General features: G+C 46.0%; 1 protein-coding gene across 2 annotated transcripts in view; it reads right to left on the bottom strand.

Annotated features, from left to right (window-relative positions):
• Window positions 1-17,555, bottom strand: part of LOC122798813 — a 2,048,867-nt gene that overhangs the window by 1,666,407 nt on the left and 364,905 nt on the right. For both annotated transcript variants that reach the window (XM_044067935.1, XM_044067936.1), the window contains exon 5: window positions 8,431-8,637. In XM_044067935.1, the coding sequence (XP_043923870.1) occupies window positions 8,431-8,637 (207 nt within the window). The remainder of the gene's footprint in view (window positions 1-8,430; window positions 8,638-17,555) is intronic.

Raw genomic sequence — 17,555 nt, 5'->3', positions numbered from 1 at the left:
AAGCCTTTACAGAAGCAGTCAGGATACTTAGGGGCCTGAGTCTGGGGCGTTAGAAGCTGAGTTGAAGGCATTCAATTAAGCAGGCAGAACTGGGGATACCACTGAAAGGGATGGTGATTCTACTTGCAGCAGCTCAAAGTACCTTTTTTGGGTGTCAGTCATTTGGGACATATCCCATTTAAAGTAATCCTTCATCTTGGTGATGGACTCACCAAAAGTAATGTCCTCATGAGGAGAGTAATATTCCTGGTAGGAGGCAATCTGGGAAACATAAGAAATGGACTCTTCTGAGGATGAGAAAAAAGAATCATGTTCTTCCCTGATTAGAGGGGTCATGGGTGGGAGGGAAGAAGCAGAAACAGGCCTAGGGCTCAGAAGAGGCAGGGTGGAGGTGGCTGAGGCTGAAGGCCTGCAGGACAGAGGAGGCGAAGGCCTGCCAATCTGGTGTGCCCTCCAAAGAGGAGCAGGTATGTTTGGTTTTCTGCTTCTTTTTAGCCGGGGAGGAAGTAAGAGAGTGGTCTTGCATCGGGTTTGGACAGTAATACATCCAAAGTCTGGATCCAGGTCGGAGGTACCACCGAAAATGGTTCCCCCTAGATATCGACGGCCATTGATGTCTAGATAAGCTCCGAGGACATGCCGGTCAATGGCTGCAAAACGGCTTCCTCGAGGGACGTTGTTGCAGTCAACGGATCTGCCAAGTGTGCATCAACCCCAAGATCGGCAGTTGGCGGTGCATCAGGAAGCGGAGTGGCAGGCGAGGAAAGCCTAGGAAACTCTGTTTTCTTGCACTGAGATTCGGGTGCAGCCTCTGATGCAGGATCCATTGCAAGGGCTAACCACTTAAGGCGCTGGTAATCCAGGTAGAGGTTTAACGTGGCCAGATGGCCGTGCAACGTCTTAGGCACAAATGACTGGCAAATAGCGCAGGAGGAGTGATTATGCTCCTGGCCAAGGCAAAAAAACACACCTGTCATGGGTGTCTTTATGGGGTATCTGGCACCCGCATTGGCACTTTCCCTTTTTTCTTGACATCAGCTAAAGGCTATAACAATCAAGCTTTAGCAATATCAATCGGCAAAAAATAAGAAAATTAGAAACCCAACGGGTTACTTATCTTTAGGATGCGACGTCTGTAAAGAGGTGATCGTACAATGCGAATGTCATCTGCGGCTGAAATGTTCTGATTGCAGGTGCAAACATCACATTTAAGGCCCCTGGTTTATGGCCCTACGTGTGACTTCCCACACACAGTGCAACAGCCAAGCTGAAGCTTTTGTATAGTAGCCGACATACGAGTTACCTGAGGGCAGGAAATCCCACATCTAGAATACTGCAACATAGGAATAGAAGGACACCAAGCATTACCTGCACTCCAATGGAAAGAGGAATATGAAAAGGAAGAAGGGGAGAGGAAACAGAAGACAAATCAAGGCAACAGGAAAACACGGCGAACAAACACAGCAGAAGAAAGGAAGATAAGTATCACCTAAAGACAACAGGCAGTGCACTCAAGACAAATACACACAAGAACAGACTACAGTTGATGGTGCACCCATTGAACAACCATTGACACAAATCACATTAAGTGTTGTGACGCAACTGAAAACTGGAGGAAAAAATAAATAAATAAATAAATAAAAAAGGCGTGCTTCACAGGACTGAACAGGATATGCAGAAAAATTGTTAAATGCTCAACAATGACTCGCAACATAATGAAAATACAATAAATATTAAAAAGCAATCCTTCCTTGTGGTGAAATACAGAGTACTTTGTCAGAACATTCACTTTGGAACAGCGTTCCTTTGCAAATTCAACAGCCTTCTTTCCAGATATTAAAAAAAAAAAGCTACTTGATTCCTGGTTGGGTCCCAGGGTGTATACATTCATTGAGAAGTCAGCATTCTGAATGGCATTTGGCCTTTATGCAGGAATTAATGAAGGACTGAACAAATGAATATATGAGATTTAATGTAGAACTATACAGAAAAGACAAACTACCGATGACTTCATAAAGTACAGTTGTGTACACTTACACTCGAACATCTACATTTATGGTATTCACTGTTGCAGTCATCAGATTTGGGTTATCTGCCTGCAGGTAGCCCTCAGTCGGCCTGAATACCAGAGTCTTGGATTCCTGCATCGGATGCTGTCTCTTCTTCCATGACGTCAGGGTGTCAGGGGTATAAAACATGCAGCTGACGCCATTACATCAGTTTTTCTTGCCCCAGATGTCAGGTGCCCCCATAATGGGAAGCAATTATATGTTGTGGTAAACCTCCATCAAAAAGCAAATACACCAAAAAACTTAAATACACCAAACAAGGAAAGGTAGAGCCAAGAGAAGTCAGGGGGCTAGAGGGAGAGTAACCAGGACTGAAACAGTGAATACACTCAAACATCTACATTTACGGTAAGTGTACACAACTGTACTAACTTCGTGTTTCACTGTTGCAGTCATCACATTTGGACCAATTCCCAAAGCTAAGGAAGGGAGGAGGAAGTTGAGAGCATTAGGACCAGCTATTAAGCTCTGCAAAACTGCAGTGGCAAAACCAGCTCGGAATTTAGAAAAAAAACAGGCAAGTGGTAATGTTTGGTAAAGGTACGTACTGAGCTCCATGTAGCAGCTTCTAGGATGTCCCTGGTAGGGACTCCCCTGAGAAAGGCTGCAGAGGTAGCTGCAGCCCCGGTGGAATGTGACCTTATCCCCCTAAGGGGTAGGTTTTCCATGGTGCTTGTAGCAGAAATGAATGCAATGGGCTATCCATTTAGAAATGGTTTGCTTTGAAATGGCCTTCCCCTCTGCCCCTGCAGCAAAGCCAGCTAGCAACTGTTCAGATTTTCTGAGAGGCTTCGTCATGTACAAATAAAATCTAAGTTGTCTGTGCATGTCTAGAGAGTGCAGTATTCGTTCTCCTTTGTTTTGTGGATCAGGGAAAAAAGTAGGCAAATGAATGGACTGATTTAGGACCACACTAGACACCACCTTGGGCATAAAGGAAGGATTGGTCCTGAGGGAAACCCTGTCTGCATGGAAGATCATGAAGGACTCCACTACCATGACGGCCTGTAATTTAGACACGCTTCTTGCTGAATTGATAGCTAGAAGGAAGGCTGTTTTCCAAGAAAGGAATTTCAACTCTGCAGTTGCAGCTGGCTCAAAGGGAGGGAGAGTGAGCTTTTCAAATACAAAGTTAAGGTCCCAGGCTGGAGTAGGGGCTCCTGGAGGGTCTTAAATTTTTGGCCCCTCTAAAGAAGTGTTTTAGCAGGGGGTGAAAGAAGAGGGGTGGCTCAGTATTATAATGTGCTGTAATGGCAGAGGCATGAATTTTAATTGACAATAAGGATATGCCCTTGTGGAGCATTTCTGTTAAGTACTGAAGGATATGAGACAAGCTGGGCACAGCTGTGCCCATCCCGAGTCTGGCTCCAGGAACAGTATCTTTTCCACTTTTCAGCATAGGATTTTCTAATACTAGGTCTCCTTGCCTCCAGAATGACATCTAGCACCTGCTTACTGAGGGATGCTATTGGAGCGCTCAAGGAATTAGCCAGGCTGCATTCAGGGTTTGAAGCGGAGGGTGCAGAATCTGGCCCACCTGCTGGGACAGCAGGGAAGGGGTCTGAGGCAGGTGCCATGTTTCCAGCAGTGTCATTTTGCACAAGAGGGGGTACCAGTGCTGGCATGGCCAGTCTGGTGCAATCAGTATGGTCCTTGGCCTGTCCTGTTTGACCTTTTGCAGATCCTTTGAGAGGAGAAGCAGAGGTGGAAAGGCATAAACCGAGAGGCTTTCTCAGGTAAAGGGCAGGGCATCCACTTTCCAAGCTTGACTGTGGGAAGCCCTTGTGCAGAACTTGCCCAATTGGTAGTTCTGAGGGTAGGCAAACAGGTCTACCTCTGGATTCCCCCATTTGTTCCTCAAGAGGTTGAATATTTTTGGTTCCAGTTTCCATTCGTGTGGGTCCATGAGATTTCTACTTAGGTAGTCTGCCAGTGAATTTAGCTTGTCTGCAGGAATTGAGCTTGTAGGTGCACTAGGTAGCTCAAGGCTGTGTTTCACAAAGACATGGCTAGTCCCCAAAGAGGGTACGAGTGGGTTCCCCCCTGCTTATGTACCACAACTGTGGTGTTGTCTGTCTTTACCAATAGTGGACCTGGAAGAATGCGGTCCTTGAAGGCTGTCAGGAAATTCTGTACAGCGAACATTTATTTTTGGTTGATATGCAGGTGCATCTGTCTCAGGTTCCATTTGCCCTAAATGCACTGCCCTGCCAAATGAGCCCCCCATGCATAGCCTGATGCGTCTGTTAGGGTTTGAGCGGCAGGGGGTAGAGTGAAAGGGAGCCCCTTGTTGTGGTAGCAGGCCTCTGCCCACCAAAAGAACTCTGTATTTATACACGGAATGATAGGAATCATTGAATTCCAGGTCTTGCGAATGTTGACACCATAGGCTTTTTAGATACCATTGTTGTTTCCCCATATGCAGTCTTGCATATGGAATTAGTAGAATGCAAGAGGCCATAAACCCCAGTGATGCAGAATTTTCCTTGCAGATAGCTGGGTCTTTGTGGCCAATAGTTTGAAGTAGTTTGTCAAATAAACGTGTTTCTCTGTAGTGAGGAAAGCCATCTGGGAACTTGTGTTCAAGCTTGCTCCCAGGAATACAATCTGTTGGCAGGGTACTGGGTGAGATTTCTTTTCGTTTATGGTGTACCCCAGTGAGGTTGGAAGTTTCTTTACAAATGCCAGATGTTTTAATAGCAAGTTCTGGCTTTCTGCTGAATCAGACAATCGCCCAAGTATGGGTATATTTGAATATTTCTCTGCCTGCAAAATGCAATGGATGGAGCTAGACACTTTGTGAATACCCTGGGTGCAGTAGATAAGTCAAAGGGAAGTGCAGAGAACGGAGCTTGCTCTGAAGCGTAGGTATTTCCTGCAAGATCCCCTTATTGGAATGTGCAGGTAAGCTTCCTTTAAGTCTAAGGTTGCCAACCAGGCATCTTTACCTAGCATAGGAAGCAGATGTTGAAGTGTTAGCATTTTGAATTTTGGGATTACCAGAAATGCGTTTAGAATAGAGAGGTCCAGGATAGGATGCCAGGAGCTGTCTTTTCTGGGTACCAGGAAAAGTCTTGAATCAAAACCTTGTCCCCTTTGTTCTGCTGGGACAGGTTGAATAGCCCTGATACTTAGAGAGAGAACCTGCTGTTGGGCCTCCGCCCACTGATTTGGGGGTAGGTCTGGCCAACCGTTTGGGGTTGGCAGGGTGTGGAAGTGGAATCTGTATCCTTGGGAAACTATATTCAAAAAACATTTCTCCTGGGTAATGAGTTCCCAGTTTTTTGCATGCAGGGCGAGCTTTCCTCCTAAGGGAACAGACAGCTGAGCAAGGCTTGGAAGGTTTAAGGTTAAGTCATTGTGCCATTTTTCCATAGGGGGGTGGCTTACTTCTCCCTGCTTTGGAGGTGGGAGCCCCCCACTGCTTAGGCCTGTGCGTAGCCTGAAACTAACCTAGGTGGTCTGCTGTTCCTGAGTTTAGACTGAGAAGGCCTGGAAGCGACTGGAAAGGACTAATTCTTTGAAGGCCAATGCCTACTAAATCTGGGAGGCTGTACTTGTAGGAAATCTTTAACAGTTTGCATAGATTTAGCTTTTTCCTCTATCCTTTTGAGGATTTGTTCTGCTTTGTTGCCAAACAGGTGGTCTTGGTTTAAGGAAGCGTCCAGTAATTTAGCTTTGACATGATCTGGCAAGTTTTGCTCCTTAAGCCAAGCATGCCTTCTAAGTACAGACCCAGTGACAGCAGCCCTGCAAGATGCTTCTAGAGAGTCAAAACCACATTGTAAAGTATGTTTACCAACTTGTTCTGCAGAATGCATTAAATCCTGTAATTCTTTGTGTTCAGCACAGTCAGGAAACATAATTTTCTGTTTAAGTAGTCCCATAATATGCTGCTGGTACTTCAACATATGAAACTGGCAATTTAAAGCCCTACATGGCCAAAGCAGCAGAAGTGTATACCTTCTTACCCCATCTGTCCAAGGCTCTAGAATCTCTATCAGAAGGGGTAGGATTTTTGGCAACAGTAGCCTTAATGCCTTTTGGTCCTTGGGAAATGGTCTTTGGATCTGCAGTAGGATTCTTGAAGAGGAACTTGTGAGAGTCAGATACTCTAATACCGGTCAGGTTTTCTGGGAGCTGGAGGTAAGGTGTCTGGGGAAAGGCTAGATTACAAGAAAGCATCATCTGCAATGTCTAGAACAGGAGGGATAGCTAAAGGCCTGTGTTGAGGAAGGAGTAAGAATTCCCTAAGCCTCTTTTTGGAGTCACAGTAATCCTGGCTTTCCCAGCAGAAATGCTCCCTAAGAGTGTGCAGGGTTTCACCAAAAGAAAAATCTTCTGTAGGGAAAGCAGAGGGAATGAAGTCCTCTGCATCAGAATCCTCATAGGTAGATAAGGGCAAATCCTGGTAATCAGAAGGAACAGAAATATCAGATTCCTGATCAGAAGAATCAGAAGGAAAATCAGTTCTAGGTCTCTCAGAGGGGGAAGGCTGGCTTCCCCTAATTAAGGTAATAAGGTCCTCAGCCATTCTAAGCATTTGTTTTTGAGGCATATGGGCCTGAGCATGTGGTTTGGACATCAGTTTTCTAGGCGTGGTGTGAGTTTTAGGCCTGGATGAAGAAGATGGCATCGGTTTAAAATTAAAGTCTGTAGGCCTGAATACACCCTCAGAAGCTGGTGCCTGCACAGCAGCTCCGGACCCATCCAAGGTAGAGACATCTGCAGGTTCCATAGTTGAAGAAGCATCTCGCGGCATACCGGACTCCAAATGGTTCTCAGTAGAGGCCTGCGAATCTGAGATATCAGGGGCTGCAAAAGCGCCTCACCAAGTACCGGCGGACTGTCGGCTAGCTTAACGGAAGCATTGTCGGCAGTTTTGGACTTATACGGTCTGTCTCTGTCTTTATCCTTAAGTTTTTTTTCCAGAAGATCGGTAGTCGGATGGCTTAACGAAGCCATTTCGGAGTACAGATACAGAGTACCAAAATAATTTGCTGCAAAGATAGCCTGACAACGAATAGTTCGGAGGTTGAACAAGGCACAAAACTGACAGCAAGGGACGTCCTGGTCTGGGCCTAAGCAGGGAATGCAGTACGAATGAAAATCTTTATGAGTTATTTGCTTTCCACAGGTAAGACAATTGTTAACTTTTACTGACATCAGATGGAGCAGGAAAAAGATCCCCAACGGGGTACTTATCTTTTTGAAGACTTCGGTTCTGAAACTCGAATACGAAAATTTCAGGAGTCGGCCGACCAGCATTTGCAAACTGCTTCTGCTTTGGGCACCGCACAGCAAGAAAGACTGATGCAATGGTGCTGGCTGCATGTTTTATACCCCTGACGACCTGACATCATGGAAGAAGAGACAGCATCCCATGCAGGAATCCAAGACTCTTATTCAGGCCAGCTGAGGGCTACATGCAGGCAGATAACCTAAATGTGATGACGGCAACAGGGAAACACGAAGAACATCTGTGTAGCACTTTTCATTATGATTTTCAAAGTCAAACTGTGGCCTAAACATACAGAGCATGTACTCCTTCAGAAAACTTTTAAATATGCAACGTTATAATTAAAATCAGAACCAAAATGAAGATAAAACTCAGCTTATGCCTGCAAGCTTTATTCACCAACCTCTATGAAGGAGATGAAGCCTTAGCTCCCAAGCCATGCAAGGTGCTGTTCCATTAACCCCAATTATACATCAGGGCAGAGACTGCAGCATCTTAAAGAATGGACAAATCAACTTTCTGCCAAAAAAAACTTGCCCTTTCCCTGAAGTGTAGCAAGTTCAGATTTACTATACACTTCGGTCTGGGAGAGGGATTGTACCCCTGCAAATATAAAACAGCATATTTTATGCATTTATTTCTGATAAACTGTATTCTTCAGAGGTAAGCAAATTTCCCAAATAGATGCTAAGTGTAAACCGTTACTGCAATGCAGCACCAGAAACTGATACTTATGCTTAACTTTTCAAGCATACATAATTTTATTATTGACTTGCAACTGTACCTATGCACTTCAGGAGCTCTGACATGCAATTCTAATCAGTTAACTTAATTTTGGTAACTAACTTCAGAAAATGTTAGCTACATTTAATTGTGATACAAAACTTTGAGCTAAAAATCAAATAATTCAAGTTCAGTTAGTGGTTCAGGTGCTTAATGAAGCAGCCAAGAGGAAAGGAGGGCCTTTCCTGGCTGGGGTAGTATGCTGGGAGATCGTAACAGAGGCTAAATCTCAAGCAAGACTAATCGCCAAGCATGGAGCGTTTAAGTGCTAGGGGGCACGCTGTTCAAAGGACTCAAGGTGAATCAGACAAGTTTCTTGCCATAAGCAGATAAACTTACTTCTTTAGCCACACTATTCCTAGCGGCATTGGAATCTTTTATTCCGGGAAGGTCAACCAGTACAGCTCCACTCCTCAGAACATCAGCTGTGGGAACACGCAGTTGAACACGTTTTACAATGGGCCAGTATTCTCCACCTTTTCTACCTTTGGCACTATCAGCTGAAGAATCGATGAACCGTTCAATCTTACTGCGGAATTCTGTAACCTATGAAAAATACAAACATGACAAATTTAATTCTTTTGCCAAAACAGATATGAGCAACAATACAAGGTCTTTCCTCCATTTTACAATAATATAAATTAATAAAAAATAATTACTGTAGCTATCTCCTACAAAGTTGTACTTTTTTTATCTTTCATCAAGTCAAAGTTGACCTGGACTTGCCCAGTGAACATAAATGCCACTCCTTTCAAAGCAATACATCATAGCTTCTCAATGATTCAGCTCCATCTTTGAAGTCAATTTCAGCACAGAAGTTTGAGAAAAGTTATGTACTTCACCATAACGTTCCATCTGAGTAGGTAACTTCATTTGTCAGCAACCTGTGGGTATCGGATCCAACCCGATCTGAGTCAGCAGCTTTCCAAGCTAGAGATCCAAGCTCCTCCCCTTACCCATAATACCCTGCTACCTCCTTCCAATTCTCAGAGAGCATTTGCCCATCTATATAACCTCACAACAACAAAACAACAACCTGAAGAATCCTAACCTAAAGATAAACAAATGACCTGAGAAACAGTCCTAGGGTTCAGGTAATCAAAAAACCAGGTTAGGGGGAAGGAGGGAGGGTTGGTTGAAGTTACTTACTCAGATGGAACGTTATGGTGAGTACATAACTTCTTTATCTAAAGTAGGTAACTTCATTTGATCATCAACCTGTGGGACAGAGTCCCCAACTACCAAAAAACTTGGGAGGTCCTCAAGGAAGGTTATTCCAGAGCACTGCAGAGCCACAGGTCGCCCTACCTCTAGACACTTAATCCAACTTATAGTGAGAGATAAAGGTATGAGGATGCCCGAGTAGCCGCAGAGCAAATGTCATCCAAGAGAACTCTCGACCAGAATGCAGCAGATGTAGCCATAGAGCAGGTAGAATGAGCATGAACCCCTGTAGGCTCTGGCAGGCCAGATAGTTTGCATGTGAGCAGAATGCAATTCGAAATCCATCTGGTCAGGGTGACCTTCGACACGGGCTTACCCAAGAAGGGTTTTGCAAAGGAAACAAAGATCTGATTAGACTTGCGGAATGCAGCTGTTCTGTGTAAATAAAAACGCAACTGTCTATGAACATCTAAAAAACGAAGTTTGTGCTTCCCCTTGTTTTGATAGTTAGGGGAAAAAAACTGGGAGATTGAAGGACTGATTGATGTTTGCCTCGGAGGCCACTTTAGGTAGAAAGGATAGGTTAGTCCTGAGAGAGACCCTGTCCTTATGGAAAACAAGATACGGGGCTTTAATACAGAGGGCCTGAAGCTCAGACACCCTTCTAGCTGAGGTAATAGCTACCAAAAAGACAGTTTTCCAGAACAAGAATTTAAAATCAACAGAAGCTGCAGGTTCAAAAGGTGGTCCAGTCAGAGCCTGAAGGACCAAAGTTAGATCCCATGGAGGGACGGGGTTCCCAGTAGGAGGTCTCAAAAGGAATGAACATTTCAGAAAGGTCTTGCAAATCTTGGTGGACGCGAGGGGATTGAGATGGTCTCCAATGTGAAAATGGGAGATGGCAGCCATTTGAACCTTTACAGTAGAAAAACTGGCTCCTTGCTGAAAAATATGAGATAGGAAATCAAGCACTGCTGGGACGGGAGCAGTGAAAGGGTCCAAATTCCTATGAGATGCCCAAATGGAAAACCGCTTCCATTTACTATTGTAAACCTTCCTGGTAGAAGGCTTATGCGCTGCTACCGATAGATCTGACTGCAGACGAGATACCGGGAGTCCTAGCAACTAATGGAAATGGATCAACCAAGCCGAGAGCTTGAGATCAACCAGATTCGGGGGTATCAATCCCAAAGGATGAGATATCAGATCCGGGATGGGATCCAAGATCCAGAGAGGAGCTATAAGATGAGACCGTAGGCATTGGAACCAGGCTTGACGAGGCCAGAGTGGGGCTATGAGGATAATCTTGTTCCCCAACAGACGAGCTTTCTGTAAGAATTTTGTTATCAACGGAACAACGGAAGCATAAAGACCACCGGGTGGCCAAGCATGAACTAGAGCATCTCTGGCGCTTTCCCCCAGAGGGGGAATTAGAGAAAAACTCACTGCACTTCGCGTAGGAAGGCGACGCGAAGAGATCGCAGCAAGGTTGACCCCACTTGCGGAAGATCTGTTTCACTACTAAGGGATTCAGAGACCACTCGTTAAGGTGAGAGGATAGTTCGACTCATCTGCTAGGATGTTGGACCGACCCAGAATGTGCATTGCTAACAGAAAATGGTTGGTGGATATCACCCAATCCCAAACTCTCATGGCCTCTCAGCAAAGAGGGTAAGACCTGGTCCCTCCCTGTTTGTTGATGCATCAGACCATTGACATGTTGTCTGACTGAATCGCAATAGTCCCTGGAGGGAGAAAGGCATGAAGGGCTTGCAACGCTAGAAGCACAGCCCTTATCTCCAGAACATTGATATGCAGAACGGTCTCTGAGTCCACGTACCTTGGACAGTTCTGCCCGCGCAATGCCCCCCCACCCAAGGAGAGAAGCGTCCGTGGTCACCGTGGCTTGGGGTCAACCTTCCCGAAGCTCTCGAGATTGGAACCACCACAGGAGGGAATTTCTGCAAACTCTGCTGAGAGAAATCGGTAAGTCCAACGGGTGGTGAAGGATGGACCACTGAACCTGCAAAGTCCACTGGAGAATCCTCATGTGCAAGCGAGCTAAGGGCGTGAGATTGACTGCTGCTGCCATGGACCCTAAAGCTCTCAGGACTAACTCCACTAATGGGGCAGGTGACTGAAAAGGGCTAAAACGTGTAAGGTCAAACTGCGAAGTCTGTCTGATGTCAAGGCCTTGGTCTGAAGCGTGTCTATTCTGGCCCCTATGAACTCCAAGACTTGAACTGGTTGAAGGGATGACTTCAAGTTTATGGTGATCCCCAACTGGGACGCTAGAAGTAGGAAGCAATCCCTGGCAAAGTAGAGAAGATGCCTGATGGGGGCAGTAAGGAGCCAGTTGTCTAGGTAAGGAAAAACCTGTATTCCCTGAAGTCTCAAGTGGGCCGCTACAACTGCCATGATCTTGGTGAACACCCTGGGGGCTGTGGTGAGGCCGAAGGGTAGGACCCTGAACTGGTCATGACTGGCCCCTAGCCAAAAGCGGAGGAACCTCCTGGATCACCTGTCCATGAGAATGTGATAGTAGGCATCCTTGAGGTCTACGGAGCACATCCAGTCCTTCTCCTGCAGCAGGGGCAGAATGGACTGAATCGTGACCATCCGGAATTTCTCCTTGGCAATGAAGAGGTTCAATGTTGAAAGGTTGAGGATCGGCCTTATGTTCCCCATCTTCTATAGCACCAAAAAACCTGCAGTAATTGCCTAATCCAGATTGGCCTGGTGGGACGTGCTGGATGGCTCTTTTTTCTAGCAGCTTTATCTCTAAAGCTGCAGCCTCCCTCTGACTGGGTGGTAACATCGGGGAGGTGCCTCGACTGAAAGGGCAGGTTTATGAATGGGACTGAGTAACCTTTGGATTTTATTCGAAGTACCCAGCGATCTGTTGTGATGGACTCCCAGTGGGCCATATGCTTCGAAAAACGCCCCCGACTGCCTCCAGAAAGGAGCAGTCGGGCAACCCCTCAGGGCTGCTGCGTGGGTCGGTCAGAAAAAGGTTCCCGTGACCCAATTTATTTCGGCCCCCCCTCTGCCTCTGGGCCGGCGTCCACCTTGTCCCCTTCTGCCTCTGAAGGACAAAGGGTCCGGAGCGTAACGTGACTGCTGAGACTTCCGGAACCACATCTTCTTTTGTCCTCTCTGGTTCCTGGAAAAGGACCTTTGAGGAGCCAAAAAGCGGACTCCTATGGCAGACAGCGTCTACTCATCTTTCTCGCTCTGAACTAATGTGTCACAGACGGTCTTCCCAAACAGGGTAGAACCGAAGGGTGCATTTGCGAAGGACGCCTTGAAAAGTTCCGCAAAGTCACAAAGCCGGAGTCAGGCGGGACGCCTTAAGGCGATGCCAGATCCGCTGGCTCTAGCAGCCCATTCCGTGGCATGTGAAAGCAGCCGCATAGACGTGTTTGAAACAGATTTCAGAGTGGCAATGCAAGCAGAGAAAGTCTGTTTGTCTTCGGCCGACATGGACTCGGGGAGATTCAGCGTATTCTTTCACCAGATCCCGCTGAAGTCTAATTACATGGGCCAAATAATTCAACGCCCTTATGGAAAAGGTAGCTGAAGAAAACATCTGCTTCCCGATACGATCCATCATCCGAGACTCCTTATCAGGGGGATGGATCGAGGAACTATCCTGGGCAAGTTACTTCTTGTGGCTGCTGCCACCACCATGGCATCTACCAGGGAACCCTTACTCCAAGCCATCCTATCCACAGGGGGACTAAGAATCTTATCTGGCCTCCTGGGGATTGGCTCTACAGTATCCGGTTCCTTCCATGCCCTGGTAGTGATGAGGTCAATCAGGGGGTCGGCCGGAGGGGACACCCAAGAGGTAGACGGGCCTGAGTCGACCGCCTCCAGGAACACAGACTCGGCAGAGGAAGTTTTTTGGGCTGACCACCCCCCCCCCCTTAGGTGAAGCATTTCCATAATGTCTCCTAAAGAGACATCCTCGGGGGGGGGGGTGACCTGGGGGAACCTTCCCCTTCCTCCAAATTGGTGTCTTCCGTGAGGGACTCAGGGGAGTCCAAGTGCCTCCTCTTACACTTACGTTTGTGAGGGGCCTCCTCGGTGGGACTCTCCGAGGAGGGCTCACCAACAGGGTCGTGATCCGCCAGTGGAATGGGCTGGGGCATCAATGCAGGCTGTCTCTGGGACTGGATGATGGAAGACAACCTCAGCTGCAAGGGAGTGGGGACGGGATCCGAAGAAAGAGCAGGGGGTCTCGAACCTCTCGACAGGACCCTCTCCACCACGCCGAAAGCCGAGGGTGAACCGATCTCTCTGGGCTCCGTGGTTAACACCCTCGGATCCGGCGCAGGGATCGGCGTCAGACCCGAAGCTATCGGACCCGAGAGGGAAGTGTGCTCCGACCGAAACGGAGCTGAAGACACACTCACCCCCCTCGGATCCGACGCAATGCTCTCAGCCCCGAGAGCGAGGATCCGAAAGGGGATCTGACAAACTCGAAGGCATGGCCAGCATCAAGGTAGAGATGACCATCGTTACAGACTCCCTAACTCCTCAGATCCAAAACCAGATACTGGATCGGAGAAGGAGCTATCTGGTCAAAAAGTGGGGCTGAACTCCCCCCTGGAGGGGGGGAGGCAGCAGCACTCCCATCTGCAGTTGTGTTTGGAGAAAACGACGCATCATCCGGTCCATATCAGCATCGGAGAGGCTACGGGTCGACCTAGAGGAGGCTGCCGAAGCTGGCCGGCAGGGCCGCCGCGACTACCTTAAAGATGGTCAGGCCTCCTCCTCCTCCGGTGAGAAGCGTGGAGAACGGAGCCAAGGGGAGGAAGGCCCGGAAACCTTCTGGGGTGAGGAGAGCAGCTTAGCAGATGGGGCCAAGTCGGCCCGCCGCTTGTGGCTTCTATGTCTCTTTCTCCCTCTTTTTTTTTTTTTTTGGAGTCCCTCTCTCCCTGGGAAGAAGTGGGAGGTTGATTCCCAGCCAGGGGAGAGGGGACAGCAAGCTGAACAGCCACAGCCGCAGCTGTAGCCACCGAGGGAGAGGAGGAGGAAGCCGACTCCGCGGGTAGGAGACCCGCCAGAATCAGCTTATTCCTCCTATCCATCAGGGCCCGGGGGTTAAAGGCTGCGCAAATTTGGCAGCCCGATGACAAATGCGGTACCACCAGGCAGAGGATGCACTGAGTGTGGCCATACGCTGGGGAAAGCTTATGGCCACACTCAGTGCACTTAGAAAAGATGGCTTTTGGGGACCTCGGCCATGATTTCTGAACTAAAACATACATGCGCCTACATAAACGCCCAAGGGGAAAGGGGGGGGGTTACTAAGCTTTAAACTACGGGGGGATGGTAAAACTCAGGGGTTTAAACTAAGAAATTATACTATCCACACACAGCCAAAAACGAAGAAAGATTGAGAAAAATCTACTTACAAATCGCCTAAACGCTAGGAGCTCGAGAAACTTGAGCCTGACAAAGCCACGGCAAACAAGATCTGAGGATTAGAAGGAAGTAGCAGGGTATAGTGGGTAAAGGGGAGGAGCTTGGAGCTCAGACTTCTAGCTTGGAAAGCTGCCGGGTCAGATCCGATACCCACAGGTTGATGATCAAATGAAGTTACCTACTTCAGATCAGCATTTATCTAAATAATGTTTTAGATGGTGGGCAAAGAGGAGGTGACATAAATAATAGAACAGAATCTAGTGAACAGAAATGGATTTTGCACTTTCAATCTGATAAATCTCCTGGTTTAAACAGTTTCCCTGAAACCCTTCCTTAAAGCCATTAGCGCATTGATCTCTCTTTTAATATTTTATCATATATGTTTCAATAGTCCATCTTTTATTATTTTTTACTATTGTATTTGTTACCAGTTTTAAGTACATATTGTTCATTTAGTCTATTCAATTTTAACGATCTATATATTCTACATATGCATTTTATCACATGGCTTTTAACTATGATGCACATTTTATCTGATTTTTGATTGGATGTTTTAGTGTTTAAAAATATAACTGCTATTCTATCTTTGTTGGTCTGATGAAGCGGATGTTATTCCAAGTAAGCACTTACTTACTACAATAAAGGACACTGATTTTCACTGCTGTGTGGAACCAGATCATTTTTCTTTTTCTTGTATTCTCTGGTTTTTGATCCAATTCCTTATTTGGTTCAAGGACTGTATTCTGTCTGTGTGTGTCTGTGTGTCTGTGGAAGGCTTGGAGTCAAACTGGCAAATCAACACCATAAAACTTCACTGCCAATCATTCTGCGAACTGCTGTTCCCCTGTGGCAACCCTTAACGGGAAAAGCCAAAAGGCGAACAACAAAACTAAATCATAAAATTAAAAATAAATATTTGCCTAGTCACTAGAATGCTGTCTAAAACCTCTAAACTTTAATTAAAAAAGCAGCAGAAGATATGTGCATATCAAGTTGTGTTCTCAACACCAAAAGGACTGTGTTTTGATGCTGGAATGATCAAGTACATGAAAGGAAATGGCACCCAACTAAAATGCTGAAACAAGTAAACATCGATAGCAAACAAATACACATAAGCAGCAGCAAAAATCACACCTTATCAGATTGACAATAAGGATATTATCTTTAGTTACAAGGTAGACACAGCACTATACGTCAAGGGATGGACCTTACAGCAAACTCCTGGCCTCCATACCATAATGTAGGTACATTTTTAGTGATCCTACAAACAATGGACCTTGACAGTATTTTGTTAGATATTAGAATCCATCATAGCATGCTGGGAGCTAAACAAAAACACTGGCACTGTCCAGTGTCCTCCATTACGTCCACCTTTCCAATATACCCTGTGAATGACACAGAGATCTCCTGTTAGTGGCCCATACCTGGCAGACATCCCATGGGTATCCTGGGCATCAAGATGTACCCAAACCAACTCAACTGTCTTCAGCTAAATGAGCTTCAAAGTGCATCGTACCCATATATGATGGCACCTTAAAAGCAACCTGGATTAATCTACAAGTCCTTGACTGAAAGCATTGTTAGGGGACTTCATTGTCCACTTCCTTCAAAATACCCTACTAGTTTTGAAGCATGTGCATTTGCAGATGCAATGCTGGTACCACCTTATAAATGGGGTGGATGCTGAGGTCTGGTGCCAGGATAGACCCTCAATCAACATCAACAGAATCCATTCCTTCTTTAGCAACAAGGTTTTGTACAAGTTTCTACAGATTTCCTGCATGGTGCCAAATCCTTTCTGGTATCCAAGGAGCAGGAAGCTGGAAATTCACACCCAGGAATGCATTCTCAAAAGCAGCTTCAGATGCACAGAAAAAAGGGGGTGAACGACCATCAGCCTATGCTGTTTAAAATCCAGCGTTCATTTTTCAAAGTTCTTCTTCAAGCTGGCCCTATTTTAAATCTTCTCACACCAGAATTAATATTTCCCCAAAAACACTTTCGCTGGAGGGCTGAGTGACGAGATGGTATATGGTATCAGCATCACATCCAAAAAGTGAAGAGACCCCCAAGGAGAATGTTGGGTCCACCTCATCCAAGTTTTAATCCTGGTGGTAGCAGACACTTGCTTGGCAAAGGCAGCCCATGCCAGTCATAAATGGCTGCGCTGCCTGAAGACTGATTTAGTGCCTGTCTGGAGGCCAGCTTTCCACCTAGAAATCCAAATGACTGCTGAATGGACTGGCTTTGAGAAAGGAACACAGAGCCACTGTGTGCCTCTCGGAGTAGCTAAGCCAAGCTGTGGAACTTGTGAGGAGGTGGACAAAGCCGAGACTTACCGAAACAAACCGATGTCCTCAGACCTTAGCTGGACTGGTAGGATCACTTCTATCACTTATAGTCTATTTATTCACATTTTTGGGAGGAGGGGCTTTTCCATCTTCCAATGACTTCATTCCTACAAGGATTTTTTATGCTTCTCGCTGCTTACAGACAATCTTGATAAAAGATAATGTACACAAACTCCTTCCTATACCACCATGAGCTTACTGAGCTTAAGGAATAGGATCAATGGCTCCAAGATGAGACCAGCAAAGCAGTTTATTCTTAAACACGGTATTGCAGTAGTGCTCGCTAAGTAGGGACCTGCTGGTCAATCCAAATGCAAAATAGTCTACAGGTTAACTGTTTGAGCAGAATTAGTCTTCTGCTGTCATATTTGTCAGAGATGTCAGAAAAGTATTGATCAGTTCTAAAAAAATATATAACATATACATATATACATATATATATATATATATATATATATATATATACACATATATATATATATATACACATATATACACACACACATATATACACAC

The sequence above is a fragment of the Protopterus annectens genome, chromosome 3.part1 (genome assembly GCF_019279795.1).
Source record: "Protopterus annectens isolate FY-2018-M chromosome 3.part1, PAN1.0, whole genome shotgun sequence".
Classification (NCBI taxonomy): Eukaryota; Metazoa; Chordata; order Ceratodontiformes; family Protopteridae; genus Protopterus; species Protopterus annectens.
Note: the sequence above shows the minus strand (reverse complement) of the source record. Positions and strands in the feature narration are given on the sequence as shown.